This window comes from Sus scrofa, chromosome 9 (assembly GCF_054392235.1).
Source record: "Sus scrofa isolate SSC_HxYL_T2T_F1_AM1 chromosome 9, Sscrofa_HxYL_maternal_Yorkshire_Landrace_v2.0, whole genome shotgun sequence".
Classification (NCBI taxonomy): Eukaryota; Metazoa; Chordata; class Mammalia; order Artiodactyla; family Suidae; genus Sus; species Sus scrofa.
In genome coordinates this window covers 139,539,792-139,563,640 of record NC_139391.1, presented here as the reverse complement: position 1 = coordinate 139,563,640, position 23,849 = coordinate 139,539,792, and the positions used below count along the sequence as shown (strand labels likewise).

Here is a 23,849-nt window from a genome sequence, read left to right as displayed (position 1 = left end):
ACCCTGACTCTGCTGTGTACTGGCTACGTGATCTTGGGTAAGTCACTGCCCCACCCGGGTTCAGTTTCCCCATCTCTAAATGGGGATAATAATGATGATGATGATGACAAGCAGCATGCATCTATCCCACAGCGCTGTTACAAGTGTCGGGTTCATGCACGTGAAGAGCAGAGAACAGCGCCTGCTCCCAACAGCTGTCGGGGCTGCGGTCACGTGGGGTTGCGGATCCCAGCCCCTCAGGTAGAGAGCAGCTGGAGGAAGTGTGGGGCTGCCAGGGGACCTGCTTCAGTAAGCCCCGCCCCTTCCCTCGCCCCCATCCCAGGCTGCAGATCTGGGGACCAGGGAGGGAACAAAGCGGCTGTGACAGACCCTCAGTGATGGGGATGGTGGGGGCGTATTTTAACTCCCTGCACGTGGTGCAAATTATACCCTCTGGTTGCAGTAAATCCCAGGCATTTGCCAGGGCTGCTCAGCAATTGATGGCAGAACTGTAGCTTTCTCCCCTGGCCCCTCCCAGCACGCTCTCCCAGCATTGTGCCTGAGATTAACTCTAATTTAAATACGACGGTTCTTAATGAGAGTTTCTAATGCTCAGATTGGCAGAATGGGGGCTCGGTACTCCTAAAACAAAGCCATTCTTCCTCCCGCCTCGCCCCACGTGGGGTCTGGAAGCCTGAGACCGCGCTAGGAGAAGCCTACCAAGAAGGAGGTGAAATGCGGGTGACACCCCAAAGTCTGCTGCCAGCGGAGCTCCCGAGCTGTGCTGGGCTCCCCAGGGCCTCCAGAGAGTTGGGCTCAGGGCATGGATGCCAAGGTCTCTGACCCTCTTCCCTGCCAGGAAAATGGAAGCTGGGGAGGGGTGGGGGTGGCAGATCCAGGAAGCTAGAGGCTGACCTAAGGGACAGGCCTGGCGCTGCGCAACAGAACTCCCGCAAAGTGCCCATGGCCTCTCTCTGCACTTCCGACATGGTGGCCACTGTGTGGCGACTGAGCGCTTGGAATGTGGCTAGTGCAGTGGAGGAACCGAATTTTACACTTTACTTCATTTTAATTAATAACCACGTGGACGGCAAAGCTCTAGATGCATGGGGAGCCAGAGAGACTGTGAGTCAGGTGTTACTAGGGATATTCTGTTCACAGGGAAACTGAACAGCAGACAGGCCACATCCCCGACTCAAGATCACACAACCAGCTGGTGGCAGAGCTGGGGATCAAGCGGAGCTCTGGGGGGGTCTATGCTCCTGCATCATGCTTGGCACCCTCAGACAAGGCAGGGCTGCCAGGGGCACAGGAAGGTGACTCAGCCCTGGGAGTTGCAGGGACGCAAGGCTTCCTGGGGAGCGGGGTCTGCTCATGGGACCTGCTCTGACCAGCCCTGCGTCCCATCCCTGTTCAGACGCCGGCCACCTCCCCGGCCCCAGCGCAGGTCAGACCTCCGGAGGAGCAGCTTGGGGTGGTTCTTGTTCTCCAGGTTCCTGTCGATGAGGTCGGAGAGCAGCTGCTTGAGGACATCGGTGGCGTACTCCAGGCGGCCCTGCAGGCCGGTCATGATGAGCGAGGCCACGTTGCCGCGGTCGCGCATGGAGAAGCTGCGCTGCAGCTCCAGCGTGCGGATGAAGGTCAGCAGGAAGACCTTGTTGTTGATGAGCTGCGCGAAGAGCTTCAGGGCCTTCTCCACGTGCTGCTGCCCGTTGCCCTGCACCTGCGGCGGGGGTGACAGGTGTGGCCTCAGGGGGACAGGCGTCCCGCTCTCCCTGAGGGTCTCGGCTGGGGGCGATTCCAGTTAGGGGACCCTCGCCACGCCGCCTCTAAGCACACCACCCACAGTGATGCAGGAGTGGCTGGTCTCAGGTCTGCGGTCTGCTCTCACCTCCCACTGGCCGGAGAGGGTGGGGCTCCAGGTAGAAGCCGCACAAAGGATGCTATATCTGTCTGACTTTCCCAAGGACACAACACAAAAGGAGCTACCCCGTCGGTGGACCGGCTTGGTGTGCTACCGCCCCTTAATCCTCGCCCTGATTTATTATCTTTAGTGAAACAAACCGAGACATGAACAAACAAACCTCACAGAATCCTACGCCTTTCCTTAAGCCACCTTAAATCCACGTGGAAAAGAGGCAGGATCGCAGTTAATTAATTCGGTTATTAATTAAAAAATGACAATCAGCCTTCCCCTGGAATCGCCCAAAGAGCCGTGAGCTTCCTGGGTAGAAGTATCCCTGGTGTGGTGATGCTGTTGCCAGCTCTTTCTGCTCCTCGGTCCTGACCTCGCTCCCAGCTGCCGGGCCCCGCGGGCATCTCCTAGGACACCCAGGCCCTGGTCCCCTGCCGGGCGGGGGCTGGGGGAAGGAGGCCCGTGTTACCTCCAGCTCACGCAGGACGGGGTGGTCCTCGATGCCGGGGAACAGGACCCGCATGGCGTAGGTCCGGTAGTCCAGGTAGGGGATTCCAGAGCGGTCCAGGTCACTGGTCAGCTCGTTGATGTCTGTCTGGAGCTCGGCAAAAGCTATGAAAGTGCAGCGGAGACAGGGAGGCTCAGGAGGGGAGCCCAGGCAGGGGAGGGGAAAGGCGGGAGGAGAACTGGGGGAAGGAGAAGGGGAGCGCTGGGCTGTAGAGCCCGGGAGGGGCGTGGGGGCGCATCTCCAGAGGCGGAGAGAGGGCTCCAGGCGACCTTTCTTAGGCAGTGGGAGTATGGGTGTTTTCCATGCCACTTCCTCCTCTACGCTTATCTACAATTTTGGATTTTCCTTCTCTGCATGATAAATGTGGTTAAAACAAAGGAAGGACACATGACTGGGGTCAGGCAGGGGATACAGGTGCTAGAAGCAGGTGAGAGACAGTGGTCAAACAAAGACCAGAACAGGCAGCTTTGTCCCCCTTTGCCGAGCAAGAGCATAAATCAAGATGCAACAACCCTGGGTGGAAATGAAAATCAAAACCACCAGAAGCTACAACGTCATAGCCATTAGGAGGCTACGATCAAAACATGGTAACAAGTAAGCGGTGGCGAGGATGTGGAAAAGCTGGAAGCCTCCTGTGCGCCTGGAGGAAACAGAAGTTGGTACAGCTGCTCTGCACCATTTGACGACACTTCAAACAATTAAACAGAGAATCACCATCCGACCCAGCGACTCCTCTGCTACCTACACACCCAGGAAACCTGAAAGCAGAGACTCGACAGTCGCATTCGCAGCAGCGTTATTCACGATACCAAAAGGTGGAGCCGAAGCCCATGTTCACAGACAAACGGATGCACGAAATGCGGTTATGCACCCCGTGGACTATTACTCAGCCTTAAAGAGGAAGGCAGTTCTGACACATGCTGCAGTGTGGATGAGCCCTGAAGACTTAGGCTAAGTGAATAAAGCAGACACAGAAGGATGCATACTGTATGCCTGCACGTGTACGGGGTTCCGGGAGCGGTCAGGTTCATAAAGACAGAAGGCAACGTGGTGGCGGCCTGGGAAGGGCTGAGTGGAGAGGGAGTGGGGCCTAGGGTTTGATGGGGACAGCGTTTCAGCTGCGGAAGATGGGAAGCTTCTGGAGATGGATGCTGGTTCTGGGTTTGCACAATAGTGTGAATGTCCTTGATGCCTCTGAGACGGAGGAGACGACAGCACCAGTGTGTCGAGACGGGGAAATGAAATGGTAAATGTGATGCTATCACACACACACACACACACACACACACGAAACTGAGAACACCACCACCCAGCCTTGGGGTGCCCTGAAGGTTGGCTCTCAGCCAACAGCCTTTCCCCTTAGTGGCAGGCCTGTCTCTGATGCCCTCCCTAGCACCCTAGCCCTGGCACAGGCAGGCGCGATGCCCACTTTGCCCCAGGCAGCTCTCTTCCCTGCCATCCAGCAGAGGGCTTGTTCTGACGTTTGAGGTTTGCAGCAAAAGGAGACATGCTTTGATTTTTAATGGAGATGTTTACCCAGAGAGATGCTGGCTCCTCAGCCCGAAGAGACACCAGGTCCACCAGTCACCCAGTGACAGAGGCTGCTGGGGAGATGGAGGAAACACAGCCTCCACTCCCACCCGCGTCCACAGCCTGGGATGCCTGCAAGCGGCCCGCAGCGCTGGCGGAAAACCCGCCCCGGGGGAGGGGGAGGCGGCTGTGCAAAAGGAGCCGTCACGCCCGCTTGGGGTCCTGCGTCTGAGGCAGCAGGGCCGGGAGGCTCTGACGGGGGGAGGCCGAGGACCCCGGGAGGGAGAGGAAGGCGGCCGGACGGGGATGGAGAGGAAGGCGGCAGAGGGAGCCGGAAGAACGCGCTCGAGCCTGGACTCGCGTGGGCCTTCTTCCCACGAGTCTCTGGCCCTGAGAGCCCAGGAGGCCGATGGGAGGACAGAGGTCAGAGTGGAGTGTGACCCCTTGGGGTGGAAGAGGTGGGAGGGAAGACGAGAGCCGCTTGGGGCGCGGGCGGCGAGCCTGGCGGAGGCGGGGGGCCCGGAAGCGAGGGGCTCCGCTTACCTTCCTTGCACTCCAGGGCCACGCGGGACTCCAGGTTGTCCATCTGCATCTGCAGCCGCTTGAGGGTGAGGTCGTTCTCGCGAGACTTGCGCTTGTAGGCGATGAGCACGATGACGACGATGACCAGCAGGAGGCTGCCGCCCGCCGCGATGCTGACGATGGCCGGCAGGGTCAGCAAGCTGTCCGAGACGACGCTCACCGAGCCGGGCGAGAACACCATCCCGCCCACGTGCACCTGCGCATGGCACACGCACGCGGTAGGGCCTTGGCGCCGGGCTGAGGGGCTCAGAAAGGCCGCGAGAGCCCCAACCCCGCAGCGCGGCCTGGGTGCAAAACGACCTCCTGCTTATCGCCTGCCTTCCTTTCCTCGTGTCTTTGACGTCTACCCCTTTCTTTTCTTTTGCTTTTCAGGGCTGCCTCCGTGGCCTATGGAGGTTCCCAGGCCGGGGGTCGAATCGGAGCTACAGCTGCCGGTCTACACCACAGCCACAGCCACGTGGGATCCGAGCTGCGTCTGCGACCCACACCGCAGCGCACGGTATCACCGGATCCTTAACCCACTGAGCAAGGATCGAACCCGCATGCTCACGGATTCCAGTCGGGTTTGTTAACCGCTGAGCCGCGAAGGGAACTCCCAACTTCTACCCATTTTAACACGGGGCGTGGAGATGAGGAGCTCTCTAGAGGAAGTGGACGAGAGCCCTTCTTTATGACAGACCCTACGCGCACGTGGAGGAAGGAAGGCGGGAAGGAGGAGAGGGCTCACTCACCATGACCTTGTGCTGCCCGGTGAGGTTGGGAGGCTCGCAGAGGAGCTGCGTCTCAGACACGGTGACGGCACACGGGGTCTCTCCAATCAGCACCGTGTAGTTGAGTTTGGCTCCTCCAGAGGCAGGAGGGCAGAGGTTTTTGCCCTACGGATGACAGTCGTCTTAATAGCAATAATTGACACACAGGCGCAGAAGATGACTGGCTGTTTAAAGGACTGAGGAGACGGGGTAAGGGCCGCACCGCAAAGCCCAGCGAAGGACTCCGTGTGAGACTTTGGAGAGGACTTCTCACAGCCCCAGTTCAGAGAGAAAAAGAGGAAACGGAGGGAGAAGAGACTGAAGCGGAGGAGGAGAGGGGTAAAGAGAGAGGAGGAGACAAAACGGTAAAGACAGGGCCGTCTGGGGGAGCACACGGGGTTATACTCGAAAACGGATAACCCACACTTGGACGGATGCTACCTGGGGACCGTGCCCTCTTCATGCCCGAGGGCAGTTGCTGTGGCCATGGATGGGGCCATGAAGGACCCGTTTGCTTCCGAAGCACTGCAGGACTTGTGGGTCTCAAAGCTCATGAGAACATGAAGAAACACTCCACGGTGTTTCTTGAGAATTTCAAGTGCAAGACATGTGGCTCGGTGGGTCGACACCTACAGCCAAGCTCCCGTCCTCAAGAGACGACGGCGACGCGAGCCAGGTGCGTCGAAGGGAGGAGAGGCCAGGCCAGGGGTGGGGGGGTGCCCTGGCCGCCCCGTGCATGGCACGGAGCCGTCCAGCCCGCGTACCTTCAGAATGATGGGGGATCCTGGCTTTTGATCCAAGACACCGGTCGGGCTGAGCAGCTCGAAGGTGGGGTTGGGGTAGTAGATGAACTTGGTGTCGTTGTAAATCAGCAGGGACTGGACGTTGTTAAAGACGAACCCAAACTCGTCCGGCCGCTCCACGGTGTCCAGGCCGGGCCGGTAGTCCGTGGTCAGGGAGGGTGCCAGGCAGGTCAGGGTGGTGGTGTTGACAACTTCACACACCTAAGAGGCCCAGAGAGCCGCGTTCAGACACTGGGCAGGGGACCCCGCGGTCCCGCTGCTGCCCCCCACCCTCTGCTGGCTTTGGCATCTCCAGGGGATCACGTGCTGATCTTCATTAGAGGTGAGACCCTGGAGGAAAAGGGCTGTGAATTTCTTTTTTTGGGGGGGGGGGTGGAGAAGGGGCGCATTTTATGTTGTCCTCCATCCACCAATGTTGAACGAGTGCCTGTTTTGGGCCAGGCACCGTGCTAGGAATTGGGCCATCCGCGGAAGGGTCACAGTCTAAGACGCAGACAACGGAGTCCACAGGCATGACGGTGCAGTCCTGGCGGAGGGCCTGGGGCCCGGCAGGGACACCAGCACGGTTAAATGCGGGGATGGGGTGAGAGCCGCCTGGTTGGGAAAAGCACCAGGACTGCGGGGTGTCTGTGTGCGTGCGTGGCCGGAGCTGGGGGAGGGAGACTCGCCGGAGCCTTCTTCCCCTTGGCAGAGATGAAGGAAACGTACTCTGAACACCGTGTGGGCCTTACCTAGTCTGCGGGATGGGCAGGGATCGAGTCCCAGGCAGAGGGAAGAGCAGCAAAGGCCTGGGGATGAGGGAGCCTGGATGTCTGAGAAAAAGGCAGAGCAGAAGCCGTGTCCTGCACGGGGTGTGTGTGTGTGTGTGTGTGTGTGTGTGTGTGTGTGTGTGTTGGAAGGCAGGACGTTGTGCCAGATGAGCACTTTGCCAGCACATAGTAGGTGTTCAGCTGGTGCTTGCTGAGCGCACTGATGGTTGCGGGTCCCTCTCTTTTCCAGTTGATGCCCCCTAACTCGCCACAGGGTATATAAACTTGGTATTGACACTAAGGTCACAATGTCCTTGCTTTCCCGGGGGACCCTGGTCGCCACTAAAATCCCAGCCGCCCAGGCCCTGCTCGGCCTGCTTTGTGCCATGTGCTCCTGTGGTGGTTTCGTGGGGGGCAGCCCTCGGCAGCAGCCAGACCGAAGAAACCCCTCCAGGGCCCAGGCACGGCTGGGGAAGAGAACCCGGAGCCCCTCCCCTCCCCCTTTCTCCCTCGCACAGCTCCGTTTTGGCTCGGGGAGCCGTGGTGTCCCAGCGGCTGCCCAGGGCATCTGTGAGAGCCCTGCTCAAGGACACGCTGTCCTGGCGGGTCCACACATGCTGTGTGTCTGACCAGCATACACAGTGCTCGGAAGACAAGACCGTGTGTGAAATGGCACAAAAGCTGACACTTGCACAGGGATTATGGCAGACCCTCCAACTCTTAACCCCTCCTTTCCAGAGGGAGTTTAAGAGTTTCCACTAAAGAGCTCAGGGAGGCTTCGCGCAGCGTTGGAGCTCAGTACCCCTGCCCCCGACCCCCTTTCAGCTCCCTCTTCTGCAGCCCCCTGTGAGCCTGATGTCCCTTTGCAGCTGGGGCCGCCCTGGCCCAGGAAAGCGGGGTGTGATCGCAGGGTGGAGTTGAGCCCAGAGTCCCAGCCTGGGCTCCGAAGGGCAGAGCCCCAGCTGAGCGTCTGCCCTGCCTCTGCCCTCTGCCTTCTGCTCACCCCTCACCCCTCATCCCAGTGCTGCTGGCCTGGCCCCCTCCGCAGATGAGCAATCTGCCCCCGGACAAGTGGCCTCTGCTTGCTCCCTGCCGGGCTCTGCCTGGGCGCCTTGTCTGCCAAACATTCCTTGGGGTTTTGTAGCCTCTGCTGGGCCCTTCTCCTAGGGGCTGCTTCCAATCCCAAAGGTGGGGGAGTCTTGCCCCAGGGGGGTGGGGGGTGGGGAGGGGCTGAGGATGATGTGGGGCCCAAGCAGGGCTGCAGGGGTCACATGGTGCTTTGCCACCACCCCTGAAAGAGAGGGCACTGCGCAGAGGTTAAGGGCCAGGCTTGGGGACCTGCCCCGCAGGCCTTTCCTTCAGGCTGTCCACCTGCAGACTCCGGGCAGATCACTGTGGTAGCTTCAGGCCCCGAAATCTCAAGAGGGAGGAACGGCTTCTTAATCCGTTGAAGCACTGAGCTCGTGGTGGGTGGGCTGGGGGAACTGTGGGGAGATTCCTGGCCTGGGACTACCTTCGTGTCTGGCCCAAGGGCAGAGGGTGCCCGGGGCCTGAGCCGGCCTTCTCAGATGGCTCTCACATGTGGGGAGGCCTTCCCAGGCGGCCTTTTATGGGGACTAAGGGTGCAGCCTTGGAGGTTGACCCTGTCAGCCTTGTACTCCGTCTCCGAAATTCCCTCTGTCCTAGGTTAACCATGTCTTTTATTTTCTGTTCTGACACTTTGACCTCAGGGGCCTTGCTGACCTCAGTGGGACTGGTCCTCCCCCAGGCTGGCCGGTTCCGAGAGACAACACACAAACGCAGGCGGTCTGGGAGCTGCTGGGGACAGTGAGCCTCAGTCTGGAAGTGGAGCTGAGGCACAGCCTCTTTTACTCATGGATCAAGGTCCACCTTCGGGGAACAAAGCCATGCGCTCTTGCAGCCCAAAGAGCTGTGGGCATCGTGGGCACTGAAGGTGTAATACAGGTGTCTCCATGTCTCTAGTGTGAGGGAACGTTGAGCCCGCCAGCATCTCACGTGGTCTAGTTATGAAGAGTCAGAGGTTTGGGATCTAGCTTGGCCCTGCCACCAGCCACCTTCATGGTTGAGGGCAAGTCATTACTCCTGTCTGGTCTTAGTTTTTGAAATTAGGCAAAGGAAGTTCGGACCAGATGCTCCCTGAACCTCTCCAGATCCAGCCTTCCGGCAGCCTGTCATGGTGAGTGTTTGTGAGTTTCCTTTAGGGACGCCTCACGCGTGCTAGGAGTGTGTCAGGGGTGACACATCCTCTCCATTGCCATCTCAGTCTCCTCAATCCTCAGAAGGTCAAAGCAGTCATAACAATAATTCCAAGATAGCATCTCCTGGACTATAATTAGGAATACAGCAACCTCTCAGAAAAGGTTGGCTGAAAAGAGGGAGGTGGAGCCAGTAGAATGAACTAAAAAATGTGTAACAACATAGCAGACATTCTGCTCTGAGGACAGAGAACTTTTTTAACATCACAAAAATCCACAGTGGAAAAAAAAGTACATGGCTGTGCAACCGAGGCGAAAAGTAAAATGTTTCACTTGGTCATCTTAGCAACCGGGATGGAATTTCCTGCATGCAGCGACTATTGTTGATTAAGTGCCAACCCACGGGCATGTTACCCATCTGAGAGGCGAGTCTCATCATTCCCGTTTCGAGCTGGAGAAGGGAGCATTACAGAGGCTCCATGACTTGGTCAGGGCTGTCCAGGCGGCAGTGCCCTGCTTCCAGTTCGGAAAGGTTGCATCTGGAGCCAGAATTTCTTTACCCTCTCACACGGCTTCTTATCAGACCTCAGAGTGGACACAGCACATGACAGAGCCCTTCTGCACCACATCTTAAGCTCAGAAGCTGGTACGTCTATGTACTCATTATGTCACCTTCAGACAAGTCATGATTACAGCAGTTGCAGAAATCGTTACAAGGCCCGGGTGTCTGGGGCTGTGACTCCCGACTCAGCATCCTGAGCGAGTCTCTTCCCTGGCAGCGAAAATGCCCCAGTGCCTAACACAGACCGCATCGATTTTCAAGACACACACAGACCCGGCCGTGTTGGCCGCGCACCGGCTGGACCCATGGTTACTCACATTGACAGATTCTTTGCCATTAAACTTGACTCGGATCCGTGGCTCCTGAATGACATCCAGGTTGAAGCCCGTGACGGTCAGGGGGGTGTGGCCGCTGGGAAGAAGCAGGGGTGGGGGTGAGGTAGGAACCCTCTCGGGCCACTGCCGCCTCTGCCCCCAGGGTGCTCAGAGGAAGGGCTGCGGCGGCCAGTGGCTGGTGCGTCCCTCCCGCCCCCTCACCTGGCAATGCTCCACTCGGGCTCCACGCGCTGCACGCGGGGGTCGTCTATGTACTCGAACTGCAGGTTGTTGTGCACGCGGGCTCGGTCGACGCTCACGGCAACGGGAACGGGCCCCAGCCCGTTGGACGACGGGGGTGAGACACACACGATCTCATTCATCGACCGCCTAGAGGGGGCCCGCGGGAGGCCTGTGAGCAAAGGCTTGGGCAAGAGGGGTGGCCTCTGGCCTGAGAAGGGCTTTTCCCCCGTCGGAGGGTGTGGCTGAGGACTGTCCCCTGTCCTTTACTCTCTAGCCCGTGGAAGGTCCCTTAGCAGCGGGCACCAGGACTTGTTTCCTGAGATCCGACTCTGGTTCAGTCAGAGAGGGAGCCACTTGCACAAGGGGTTGAGAATGTGGGGCAGGACCAGGGCTCCTTGGGCTTGAGAGCAACTCCTCTTTTCTGGACTTTTCTAGACTGACTTTTTAACCTGTGCTTAGGGTCTGATCAGTTAGTAAATTGAGCATCTACTATGCAGAGAAGCAAACACACAGTTCCTTGCCCTCAGGGAGCTGATGGCCCAGGGAGGAGGTATGAGATTGTGCTGGGCAAGTGGGATTTCCACCCGGGGACCCTTTCAGAATTCTCTCTGGATTCTCTACATCCCCAGGGCTTTGCTGGAATATCTGACAAATAACAGGTGTTCATTTGTTCATGCTCAGGAGATGCCCTGAGGATGAGCCTGTGTGCTTGGGGAGGACGGGCCATGCAATCGCCATGCTTCTGAAGCCACCCCCGCGGGGACATGGTGAATGCTTGATCCTGGCAGAGACTGAGAGCTCCTGGGCGCCTTCCTCCTTAGCAGTCCTCCTGGTCTCACTTCCAAATATTTTTAGAAGCATTTAGCCCCTATGATTCGTGAGATATAAATTGACTAGTGGTATATGGTTCTCACAGCGACTGGAAGAGAGTTTGGGCCCCAGACGTGACACGTAACAAAGGGCTGAAGGGGAGGCAGGTCTGGGAGCACGACCAGGGTCATGTGTGCACACGCCGCCCACTTGCAATCCCCCAGCTCCTTGGAGCCCACCTCACCCATAGAACTCGCAGGTCTGGTTGCCCAGGTAAACGGCCACGCTGCTCCCAGCCCCGAGGTAATGGCCTGTGATGGTCACCATGGTTCCTCCGGACTCCGGCCCTCGGATGGGGTTGAGTGACAGCACAGAAGGGTTCTTTGGGAGGAAGCAGAGACACAATCACAGCGGAGGTTTTGCCCAAAGGGAGGAACCCAGGTGAGACCGCAAGACAGGAGGGTGCGCTGTGGCCACGCTCAGAGGGGAGGTGCTTTTCCTGTCCTTTCTATCCCCAAATGCTCTCTCTGCTTACCTGGAGCTGAGAGCCTTTCTAAGGAGGAGGCTCCAGGCACATCCGGGGAAGGCAGAGGGGCCACGTTTCAGAATTAATTAACTCCCCGGGGAGTCCCATGCTCATAGCACCGAGGGGAAGGCAGAGATGACACTGACTAATCTATCAATTAGTTTACAAATTGAGAACAATTTGAAAATGCTTCTCTATCTGGAGTGTGTACTGATTTTTTGGCACAAAATCGATAGGGCTGAATAAAGCATCCCTGCCTGGACTGGGCCACCAAGAGGCTCCATGAGCAGCCCAGGCACACGTCCTTCCATCCCCCCCCAGCATGTGAATGTCATGTAAACGTTAACTGTGGCTTCTGCCATCTCTGTCAGGAGGATGGCCTGACACTGGCCGGGATTTTCTTGGAAGCTCGCTAAACTGCCAAATTAAGCTCGAAGCTTAAAAGAAATGTCATCTGGGGGGATTCAAGGTTGCCCCAGTGGACATGGTTTGGGTGGGGATGGGTCGGGGGGTGGGGGTCACTCATAGGACCTGGTCCAGACTGAGCACACTCAGTCGAGGGTCCGACTGCAGCTTGGGCTAGAGGAGCACCCCAGTGCCAGGCAGAGGGAGGGAAGAGGCTGGGAGTCTCCCCTCAAGATGTTATGGAAAAGTATTAGGTGCCGAGTTGTCCCGTGGTGGGGAGACAGGGGTGACAAGGGGCTGAATGTCAGGGGCGAGCTCAGGACCTGGACCTCCCAGCACCACCGCCGCCGGCCCCCTGCCACTTTAATGGTCAAAGAGACGGCTAGTGGCCAGAGCTGAACCCAGAAAGGCAAGGGCCCCATGCTGAGGCCAGTGCCTGCCTTTAGCTCTGAGGGTGACCTGGGGTACCTCCCGAGGTGACCTCTTGGGTGTACTTTTGCCCCTGGGCCTGGCCTTCCCTGTCTCTAGTGGATGAAATTAAAGCCTCTCCAGTCTGAACAGTTGCGGAGACAAGACCTGAGTACTTCACCCCCAGGAGACAGGATACCCTAGGACGTGCAAAATTCATGATCGGGAGCCTCCCCAAACTTCTAAAACACCCCCTCAGCTGTCCCCAGTTGGGGGACTTGGGCCTCTTCCAGGGGCTGTGAAAATGTTTAGGACCTGAAAAATTCACAAAACAAAAGGAAAGTTGCAAAATAAAAGCGACTGAATGGTTAACTAAATGCATAACATGTCAACTTTATTAAATGTTAGACTCAGTCTTTGTTAAAAATGCATTAATTTGAAGATGATTTTTACAAAAATCTTTTACAAAAAGATTTTCAGAAAAAAAAAAAGGGAAGACCTGTCATCTCTCCTAAAATGCATATGGCAGTTGACCTAAATTCGAAAAAGGAATCACTCCTGCAGCAGAGTGGAGTGCAAAGCGAGCTTAACTGAGCAGCTATACAACCACGGACTCCAGTCCGCGTGTTCCTTCACTAGCCGTGGGCCTTGACCTTCATTTCAGGATCACTCTGGGCTTTTGTTTGCACCTCTGTCAAAAGAGGAGGGTGGGGGAGTTCCTGTTGTTGCACAGCGGAAACGAATCCAACTGGTATCCAGGAGGATGCAGGTTCGATCCCTGGCCTCGATCAGTGCGTTAAGGATCTGGCTTTGCTATGAGCTCTGGTGCAGGTCTCAGATGCAGCTCGGATCTGGCATTGCTGTGGCTGTGGCTGTGGCTGGCAGCTACAGCTCCAATTAGACCCCTAGCCTGGGAACTGCCATATGCCGCGGGTGAGGCCCTAAAAAGCCAAAAAAAAGGAGATTGGGCCCCAGCTCTGACACTCTGCAGCCTCTCTCCACCTGCCCCGCCTCTTTCGGCCCTGATCTCTCCTGCGTAGGAATGGGGAAGGTGGGTGGGCTGCAGAGAGAGGCCGAGGGACCTTCCGATCTGACGGAAGACTGGATCTGAGAGAAGACGGGTGAGATAAGAAGGCAGAGACAGGAAAACCTGCAACCCGCGACCTGTGACGCCACAGCTGCCGGAATGCCAGATCCTTAAAACACTGTGCAGGGCTGGAGATTGAGCCTGCAGTTGGATTGGCCACCGTGGGAACTTCAGGGCTGGACCCCATCACGGGTGCGAACCTTTCCAAGGGAGAAGCACTCAGGGCAGCGATGGTGGTGAAGGCTACGGGGCCTCAGCCGCGTCATCACGGGACGTAAAGAAAGCCTTTATGATTCCACCACCTGCTGCGCGAACTGTTTTCAGATGTGAGTGTGTGTGTGTGTGTGTAACCGCGCACACACACACAGAGCAACTCTCCTGTTCACCCCACTCCTGGGGTCCTGTACCCAGACTGGCATCCCTGCAGGATTTTATTTTATTTTTGTCTTTTTAGGGCCACGCCCTCGGCATATGGAGGTTCCCAGGCTAGGGGTTGAATCGGGCTCAGCAACATTGGATACGTTAACCCACTAAGCGAGGCCAGGGATCGAACTTGCATCCTCATGGATGTGAGGCGGGTTTGTTAACCGCTGAGCCATGATGGGAACTCCCCCTGCAGGATTTTAAATGGCTGCTCTAAACTCCCACTTAGAATATCCTGCCAGAAAACAAAGCATGTGGATAAATATAGACCTTTTTAATTAGGTCCCTCAGGCGATCTGTCCTCATTAGCCTGGAATTAGACCAAGATATCACACTGGAGGGACAAAGGGCAGCCGGTCCCTCCCCCATGTCCAGGCTCCACTTTCTAAGAAAGGCTTATTTAGAGTGCCGGCCCGTGGCTCTCTGGGGCCCCAAAGTCTCCAACGCGAGGTTGCTCGTGCACTCAGTCCCGCTGCCCCCCCGCCCCCCACTCCTGGACTCCTCCTCTGTCCTGAGCTGCCGCCTCGGGAGCACTCGGGGACTGTCCCGGGGGATGTCTGCAGCAGACGCCTGCCCTTTGCTGGGAGCCAGCAGCGCAGCACCAGACCCAATACTCACCACGAAGGTGTACTGCTGATGGGACTTGGCCATGAACTCGGGCTTACACTCGTCGATGCACAGGCGCACCGGCCCAGAGGTGGTTCCCACAAGGGCGTGGCCCATCTCGCAGACGATCCTGGGGAGACAGCAAACCTTGCCGTGAAAGGCTTGGCGAGACCGGGCCTCCCCTGCTTGTTCACCAGTCTCAGTCCCAGCCAGTGACTCACTGTGGTCTTACAACAGGGCTGGACCACGAGTCAGCTTGCTCACTCATGTGGCTGTGTGACCCTGGGTAAAGTGCTTTCCCTCTCTGGGCTTCAGTCTCTCATCAGGGCCGTGAGAGGATGGATGAGTCCTTTTCTAAAGCCCTGTCCCGCATGCCTCAGAAACAAGATGCTGCCTATTTCTATGAACCAGCCTGTGGTCCCCTGTGCCCAGTGCATTGCCTAGCGCTGGGTAGCTCCCCAATATTTGTGGAATAAACCAAAGTCCAACAGAGCAATCTAGGGACAGTAATTTAGTGTTCCTTCCTAGAACTCTGACCCCTGTCGAGCCAAGACTGCAACTCCCCCCTCAAAAAAGGGAGTGGGGCTGATTCACCAAGCTGATTGAATTGTGGTTGGTTTCTTGCTGCGAGGGAACAGATAATCTGGTGAGACAGTGAGTTCCCCAAACCGAAGCCCCCAGCTGAATGGGAGGAGTGGCGGCTGTGGCAACAGGCGGAGGCCCGGCCGGCAGATGAGTTCCTTAGGACGGCGGTCAACCCTGGGCTCCCAGTTAATCAAGAGCTGAGCGCACGAAGCTGGTGGGCGAGGCGGTGACCCAGCCCCCCGGGGTGGAAGGCACCTCCCCCGTTGATGGGAAAGCTGGAGGGGAGAGGGGTGCGGGGCTCTGTGGCCAGATGCACAGATCAATATCCTCCGTGACGCCTCCTTGGAGCCTGAGATACGTTCCAACAAGCACATTTACAGACGGGCAGCCTTCGTCACAGCAGCTTCTGGAAAGGGCAGGCAGCCCGAGGGGATGGCGGGTTCTCGGGAGGACCTCTGGCCTGGAATTCTAAGGCGTGGGGTGGGTGGGAAAGGAACCCGGGGGACAGATGGAAGGGTTTTCTTTTCCTCCCAAAGCCATTTAAGAGCTCAGAGCAGCCCGGTGCCCTTGGTAGGTGGGCTTAGTGGGGAGTCAGGAAAACAGACCCCTCTCCACTAATCCCTGCATGATCCGGGCACGCGGGGTTAGATCCGTGTTTAACCGAGCGATGCTTATCTCCGCAGCTTCTCTGGGAAGGAAGGTAACTAAACAGAGATTTCATTTCGATGTAATAAAACTTGCATTAAACAAATACTCGGCGTGCGCACACGCGCGCCCGGCCCCCGTCTCCATCTCCTTCATAACAGTTAATCCCAAGTAAGTACTTTCACTCCTGGTGAATATTTACTTAACATGCAGTAACTGTCTTATTACAGGTAGCACATCAGGTTCCAACGAGAAGGGACAGCGCGCGTCCAAGGATGCCCTGCGTCGCCTTCCTCTAGAATAAATAAATGAATTATGAACCCAGCGTAAAGATGAGAGCGATGATCAATTCGTATTTCACACGTAACTGTCTCCTTCAACCTCATTAGCGGAGCATTTGAGAAGCTTAATCGAAGGTACTGCGTGGGGTTCGTGCCGTGCTGCGACCTGCTCGATGTAACGGCTCATCCATCCTGCCTCCTGGGCCCCAGCGGCTGCTCCTGCGTGGGGTCCCTGCCGCCCGGGCACGGTGACTGTGCTCACAAGGAGCTTCAGAGGGTTTGGGGCTCCCTATGGGGTGGGGGCGGGGAGGGCGAAGGCGAGGAGGCGCAGAGACGTCTCTTTCCCGCTCTTCTAATCAGTGCTTTCTTGCCCCTCGCTCACCCTTCTGGCCTCTGTGCTGGACGCATCCTCCAGGAGAAGAGGAGGAAGACGTCGAGGCTGGCTCCAAGTCCCGGGAAGAGGAAACGTGAGAACACAGGAGAGTCACGGGCACCGCTGTTCCTCCTGGGGCCTGTCTCGGGAGAGGACCTAGAATGCCCTGTTCAGCTGTCCCCATGGGGCGTTGACGACAGGCTGGGGCCTCCTGCATCTTGTCTTTCCTAGAGTATCTTCTTACTCAGGTTCATGTCCCCGAAAATGAGCTCTGCGTGTCAAGGGCTTGGGAGAAGTGGACTGGATGGGAGACGGCGCTGCCCGGGCGGGCAAGGCTGCGCCTGCACGTGGCTCTGACCATCCCACCTGGAAAGGCGTGATGCGGGGTTGGGGGGGCAGCGCTGGACCAGGGGCTCCCTTCCTCGGCCCTGTGGCTGACGCCTCTCACCCCCAACTGCCCCTGGATGGATGGGGCTCTCCTTCATCCCTGAGTGGGAAACGGACAGCGGTCAGCAGTGGAAGCGTCCGGGTTGGTCAGTCTAAGAACTGGACGAGAATTTTAAGGGCCCAGGCTGCGCAGAACTCTCATGACTTCTCACTCTACTCCCGTTTCATTCCTGGCACCAGGCCTTGCAGGGAAGGCCAGAGAGGCAGCTGGGAGGGTATGCGTCCTCGGCGTTTGTTCTCTGAGTTTGGGGACACAGAGCGTTAAAGGGAGAGGCAGGGCAGCGACCAGCCGTGGAGAGGGTTAGGCTGAGGAAGGAGGGTCAGGCCAAAGCAGATTCTGTACCTTCGTAATAATGAGGGCTACAATTTACTGAGCTGCGTGTGGCAGGCACCATACAAGACAGGATCTCATGTCATCCCCTGGCTCTCGTGCAGGGTGGCTCTCACTGTTGCCATCTTTACAGACAAGGAAACCCAAACTCGGAGGTGCTAGGGGACTCATGCTGGCCCTAGTTCTGGGAAGTGGCAGAGCCATGATTCGAATCCAGGTCAGCTGGGCTCCAAAGTTCGTGCCTTTGCCCACTTCACTCTATGGCCCCTAAAATTGGTGGAATGCTCCCTGCGTCTTTTGTGGAAGGGGCAGAGTGGACCTGGTGGCAAAGCTGGGGTGGAGTCGCGTCATTGGTGGGGGTGGGGGTGGAGGATGGGGGCGTAGGGGGGACCCGGCTGGATTCCTAAGGCTTCGAGACACAACCACCTGGGTCCCCTCCCTCCCTGGTTGGAGACGGCCACAGGCAGCAGTGTGGGCACCGTTTCCTCCTTGAGGCCTTACAGTCAGCCAAGCTCCCATGGTCTGATGTCCTCACTGCCTCCTCTCGGTGCCCCTGGCAGCTCAAGGCCCCCCGAGGATTATCAGGAGACAACAGCTAGGATGCCCTAGCGTTTCTCCTTGTAAAATGAGAAGCTGGAATTGGTAACTGTTTAACAGTTATTTGGCTTCACTGTTTGAAGGCTTGACTCCTCCTGGTGGACAGGGGGCTTCTGGAGTCACTTAAGAGCCACCAAGAAGCCTTCGAATTGTGGGAGCTACAGATTCCATGGGGCATAGAGGTTATTGATTCTCACATCTTAAGGCCTGTAGACTTGATTATAGACATCTGTTTCACACACCCAATTTCCAGATGCGGCATTGGAGCATCGGGGAGCAAAGGGATTTGCCCGCAGTCGTAGAGCTCATCGATGGCTGTGCTCCTGGCACCCCGCCCAGGGACCGGCATAGATGGGGCCTTTCTCCCCATAAGCGGGCATCTTTGGGGTAGTGAGAACCTGCATTTATCCGTCACGACATGGCTGAGTTCGCAGGCACAGCGGATGACGGGGGAGGGGGGGGGGGGCGGATCTGAGTCCATCTCACACGGAGCTGCCGTCTCAGGAAGGGCTGAGCTGCAGCCTCGATCTGCATCTCATCACCCAGGAAACGTCCTGTGATGGAATCATCAGGCCCTCCACAGACCTGTGGGGTGCTGATTGCAGGACTAAGCGGGCCCTTTAACCAACATTAACCTAATTGCTGAGTGATAGATGGCACGGCACAAGCATATGGTGAATCATTACTGTGCCCGCTAATCTTGCCCGGGCCCGGGACTCTGCACTGGGCCCATTTAGCCAAATCCATCTCTCTCAGACATCTGTAATGATTGCGCCTGCTGCTCACTGCCCGGGATGGAGGCTCTAATGATGTTAACCAACTCTGAAGCCTCGAGAGCGGTAACGAGCCTGGCACCGCGGGAAACCAGGGCCGCGTGCAGCCGAGGTGCGGCGCGTGCCTGCCACCTCCTGCTGGCCCTTCGCCCGAGGAGATCGTGAGGATGGGTTTTAAGGTGACCCCGGCGTTGGCAGGGACGCCTGGTGACCTGGCATCTCCCCAGGCTCCTTTCGTATCCTCCCTTCTGGTTTTTCTCAGCACCTTCTTCCCCAGGGCCCTGTGGTGCATTCAATTTTGAAGATAGAACAATATGTCTTTAGGGTCCTGTGGCCCCGGGGCGCGGCCCAGTCTGCGTGTCTCATTTACTAAATTCTCCTGCACACCCGTGGGGTCAGCATCCTGACGTCCATTCGGCCAGCGAGGGTCAGAGAGACGGGAGAGCTTGAGAAGGTCTCGGGCTGGTCAGGAGAGGAGGCGGCCTCCGAACACCCTCGAATCCCGGATCTCAGGCAATTTCCGTGTCCGGCTGCCTGAGAAAGTGGCAGCTCCAAATTCTCCAAACCTTACCTTTCGGTCCCCCAAACACCTTCCTTTGGAGGGCCGTGGCATCTCACCAAGGTGGAGTCTTGTCCAGTGGCCCAAGGCGGGTCCTTGAGGCCAAGGTGGATTCAGGGTCAAGGACTGAGTGTCTATAGCTGGGTCTGGCAGGTGCTGGGCCTGTAAGGACTCCCCGGCCATGAGGGCCTCTGCGGGCTCCTGCCCAACAGCTTTCATGTCCTCTTCTGCTTCTCCTGATGTCCCTTCTCCTTTTCCTCCCCTGCATCTCTTTCCCATAGACCCAGCCAGTCTTCCCGCCCCGAGTCACTCCTTGTAGGGACCAGGCTGCCAAGGAATCGTCAGGTCTGTGGGATCTGAGGGTCCACAGGACCAAGGAGGTGCCTCTTCTCCCCTGCTGGGAGTCCCCAAAGTTGGGGAACTCATCTCTCAGACTCCCATCCTGCCCCGGCCGCCCTGGAACCATGGCCCCTGACCCTGAAAGCCACACGCTGATGGATCGTGAAATTTTCAGGCCACGCGTACCCAAGAGTCTTGCCTCATCTGTAGGGAATGAAAAGAGGCCTGAACTTTGGTTCTCGAACAAAGGTTAGGAGACCTGAGTGTCGACTCCGTCGTGGCCACTTACGCACTGAGTGGACGGGCACGTCACCTTTCTCTCTCTCCTGCTCTGGAAAATGGCGATAACACTGCCTGCCTCTCAGAGGCCTCACCAATGAAAAGTGAGAGTGGATGAGAAAGAGTAAGTGCTGATAAAAGATAAAGTGATGTCATTTTTACAGTTGCTAGTGCCATTTTTCTGGTTGCTACTAAAGACAGGCTCTGGAGAGGCGGCAAGGAGAGACTCTGTCCTCTGAGAGCCAGTCCCCGGACCCACTGTGGAGCTGTGTTCTCAGCAGGAACGGGGAGGCGGTGTGTGTGACTTGACCCCACTGTACATGACAAGTCCTCGTGCGCAGGGATCTGGCTGCTCCCCTCCCCTCTCCACTCCTTCTACCCTCCTGCCCCCGCTTCATGCCCACCTCCTGCCCACCAACTCCACAGCGGCCGCCACTGCCAAATGAACACCCCAAATTGGAACATATGTCACTCCTGGAACCCCATTCGCCTGTCCGCTGCTACATGCCTATTTTCTAATTTCCAGCTGACATTTCCCTTAGTGAAATAAATGAATTTGCTCCGGCGGAGGCCCTGCTCGGATTAAGCTGCTGTCAGAGCCCCATGAGCCAAACAAATTGTTGCCTGCAGCCCACCGAGCAGGATGCATTCCAATGGGGGCTGGCGGGGGAGGGGCGGGGGACACCAAGGAGGAGCCTGGAGCTGGGAAAGTGACTCAGTTGGCCCCTGGGCAGGCGAGGAGGATGGAAAGCAGGGCAGCGCAGCGCCGTGAGCCCTGAGGCCGGAGGAGCCAGGGGCCCAGGGAATCACACAGAACACGATGCTCGGAGAGTGGAGAGCCCATAGGAGGCAGCGTGGGAAGGCTTCTGGGCGCGGGACCCATGGGAGAAGGGAAGCGGGAGATGAATTCTGAAGATCCAGAGAAAGGAGAGGGGACAGTCCCCCCCCCCCCCAGGCTCCTGGGGGAAGGGGTCGCGCCAGAGGGGACTAGACTCACTGCTCGGCGATGATGTAATCCCCCGGCAGGGGCGTGCAGGGCACACCAGCCACCTGCACGTGGTGGGCGATCTCGGAGAAGTCCAGCCCCAGGTTCACACCGTGGATGGTCACTCGAGTCCCGCCTTCAGGAGGTCCGGACACCGTCAAAATCTGCGGGAGGGAGGGAACTGGGATGAGCAAACCTGGTGGGTCCCAGGAGTCGAGGCAGCAGCACCCACCCCGCTCCCTACAGGAGGGCCCAGGGACTTTGGTGGACACCTGGAATCTGGGGGAACGGAGTGCGTGTTGTCCGCTTTTCAGCGTGTCTGAAATATCATCAGGTTCTGGGTTCTTTAGGACATCTGTCCATCCACCCATCCCATCCATCCATCCATCCATCCATCCGCTTGTTAAAAAGAAATTATCAGAAAGTACTGGATTCAAGGCAGAAAATCATAGGTGGAGACACGTCTCTAATTCATCAGGTGCCGGATGGTGATCAAGCCACAGACTGTCCCTGAACCTCAGTTCTTCTTAGTTAAGAAGAAAGATAATCACCTCTCCAACCTCTCCCTGGGAGTCCCAAGTCAAGGGTTATTTGGGAGCATTTTGTAAACCCGAAAGGGTTTCGTAATTGTGGCAGGCAACGGCTGCCTCCCCTGTCTGCTGGCTTCTGGAGCGTTTACAAGGGTGGGCAAATGGGGAGTTTGCCCTTGAGGAACTTGGTGGGCAAGGAGGAGATAAGGAGGTGACACACAGCGCTGACGCGGGCTACACAGGGATGCGGCCGCTTTGAAGGACAAGGCGTGGGAGCTCCGCAGAGTCTGAAACTAGGCACTGCTATAGGCAACGATCAAAGACAGGGTACTTGTGACACTGTTCTCTAAAAAATCCTGTGACACATGCTAGGGCCACAGAGAAATAGCTTTCTGATGTTTCAAATGTTGCTGGCTTCCCATTAGCGAGGGTCTTTCATTGATTCATTTCTTAACTCCGTCCCCAAATGCTGACTGTCTGAGTTTGTTTTGACCCAACAAAGAAAGGAACTGCAGGATCAGGCTCTCCTAAGGGGTAAATTTCTGTCTGGAAGATGGGTCAGGTTTAGGGAAAAAGGCAGCTCTTTGGGATCCAACAGATTCCAGGGAATAAGCTCATACTTTGTGTCTGCAGTTACCCAAAGCGGGAGGCACTTAGACACGAACCCAATCCCAGGCAGGAATGTAGAATTTCAGAGTTGGACGGAGACTGGAGGATCTTATTCTAAGATTATCCTACAACCTGTATACACCGTTGTAAAAAAAAAAAAACAAAAAACTCCAGGGCTCTTTTCATGACACCATCTGAAAGGCAAGACAGGGAGGAAGGCAGAGAGGCTAGGCGGTGGGTCAAGGCCAAGAGTCCACCAGAATCTTCTAGGAGGGGCCACTGGGCAGGCATGGGAGGTGAGAATAGGTGAAGACGCTGTCAAAGGCTCTGGAGACCCTCCCCCAAAGGGGAACTGATCTCTTCCTATGATGTAAGCACCACTAATGCCGTCACCAACTTGGCCACAAACCCCAGATGCTGGAGGACAGAGAAGAGACGACGGTGGGGCTGAGGCCCAGGGCAGGCCTCTTCCTGAACTGCCCGCTGGCTGTCCAGCCGGGACTCCCAGGCCGACCCCTGACCTCCCACTCCCCTCTGTGGGCTGGAGAGGACGCAGCCTCCTTCCAGGCCAGGCCTTGGACTCTCACCTGGGGGCTCATTTCTCCAGAGTCACCTTGTCTGTGGCTCCCTTCTCTGGGAATAAAACATCCCAACTTATGAATAAAAATAAACAAGGCTCATGAGATGAAGCAAGAGAGGGCCTGGGCGGCGGATGAGGGAGGCTCGGGGGCATCTCTGTGCCCTGGGCCTGCGTGTGTGCGGTTGGGGGGAGGGGGGATCATTTGGAGAAAAAGGAGCTGGCACGAGGAACCAGTCACCTCATAGATTTTTTTGCCCCTGGGGATTCTACAAATAACTAGTACTTGATCCTGGCTGTTCCACTCTCCCCTGGTGCCACCTCCTCGGGGCCCCTGGCCTCCAGGAGATGGATTCTTGTCATGAGGAGCGAGGAAGGAACAAGCAGCCCCCATGCCCCTGCAGGAGAGCTCAGGCCGGAGGAAGAGGCGGTGAGCAAGTCTGAGTGGCTGCTTCTGCTCTGATCTCGTGGAATGAGCATCGGCACCCCTCCCCCGGCCACCTGGCTGCCAGGAACCCAGCCTCTGAAAACCCTGACGGAACTGTGGTATCAGCTTGCTCTCTTTCCCCCACTTTTATTTTTAAAAATACATTCTTTTGCTCGCTGTGGTTAATTACAACCTTTCAGCAAAACCGTGAAATGAAATCTTTCTGGAAAGCCTAAAAATACTTCCGTCTTGCAGGTAGCATGTGGGGAATGTACTGCGGATACTCAGTGGTGTTGGCAGGTCCCATGGGGCAGCCTCCTCCCGCTGGGAAGTCACCGTAGTGTCCCCTTCGACATTCGAGGGTCTGGGGCAAAGACAAAGCCATGGCCCTGGGGCGGGGTTGTAGGGACTTTGGTTGGCACAGAGCTGCTCAGAAGCATAAACGAGATTATACGGTTTAGAGTAGGAAGACTTCAGAAAAATAAATTAGCAAGCACTGTAATCTTGGCATGAAGACACATGTCAAAGAGATAGGTAGCCTGGGAGTTCCTATGGTGGCTCAGCGGGTTAAGAACCCTACTAGAATTCATGAGGTTGCGGGTTCAATCCCTGGCCTCACTCAGTGGGTTAAGGATCCAGCATTGCCATGAGCTGTGGTGTAGGTCGCAGACGAGGCTCGGATCTGGTGTTGCTGTGGCTGTGGTATAGGCCGGCGGCTACAGCTCTGATTCAACCATTAGCCTGAGAACCTCTAAATGCCGTGAGTGTGGCCCTAAAAAGCACACACACACATGCACATGCACACACATACACACACACCAAAAAAAAAAAAAAAAGAGAGAGAGAAAGAGAGAAGTGGTTTGGGGACACCAGTCTGATCCCTTCTCACCCGGCTAACAGCTGCTGGAATCCAAACCAGGGGAATTAGCATCCTTCCGGTTACTGGAAAGCGCCTGGGGAATGCCAGCCCCTCCAGGTGAAGGAGTCTGGGGGTCAAAGCACTCAGCAGCCACCCTGCACTGAGGCTTGCAAGGGACGTAGCTCCCTCTTTCTTGCATAAGATAAACCTGATGTATTAAAGGCTGGATTTCCAAAAT

The 23,849-nt window shown here is 56.9% G+C and overlaps 1 protein-coding gene and 1 long non-coding RNA gene across 3 annotated transcripts in view; one reads left to right on the top strand and one right to left on the bottom strand.

The window, feature by feature from the left end:
• Positions 1 to 23,849, bottom strand: part of PLXNA2 (plexin A2) — a 212,273-nt gene that overhangs the window by 13,900 nt on the left and 174,524 nt on the right. For both annotated transcript variants that reach the window (XR_014816621.1, XM_021063894.2), the window contains exons 13-22: positions 20,622 to 20,773; positions 14,428 to 14,545; positions 11,205 to 11,341; positions 10,130 to 10,297; positions 9,911 to 10,004; positions 6,028 to 6,267; positions 5,246 to 5,389; positions 4,476 to 4,710; positions 2,364 to 2,506; positions 1,434 to 1,702 (exon numbers count right to left, since the gene is read on the bottom strand). Coding sequence is in view for 1 of the 2 variants with exons in the window: in XM_021063894.2 (XP_020919553.2) it covers positions 1,434 to 1,702; positions 2,364 to 2,506; positions 4,476 to 4,710; positions 5,246 to 5,389; positions 6,028 to 6,267; positions 9,911 to 10,004; positions 10,130 to 10,297; positions 11,205 to 11,341; positions 14,428 to 14,545; positions 20,622 to 20,773 (1,700 nt within the window). In the remaining variant the exon portion in view is untranslated. The remainder of the gene's footprint in view (positions 1 to 1,433; positions 1,703 to 2,363; positions 2,507 to 4,475; positions 4,711 to 5,245; positions 5,390 to 6,027; positions 6,268 to 9,910; positions 10,005 to 10,129; positions 10,298 to 11,204; positions 11,342 to 14,427; positions 14,546 to 20,621; positions 20,774 to 23,849) is intronic.
• On the top strand, positions 4,570 to 12,676 carry LOC146400231 (uncharacterized). Its single transcript, XR_014816624.1, has 3 exons — positions 4,570 to 4,732; positions 5,432 to 5,939; positions 8,546 to 12,676. It is a non-coding gene; the product is annotated as an uncharacterized LOC146400231 (long non-coding RNA).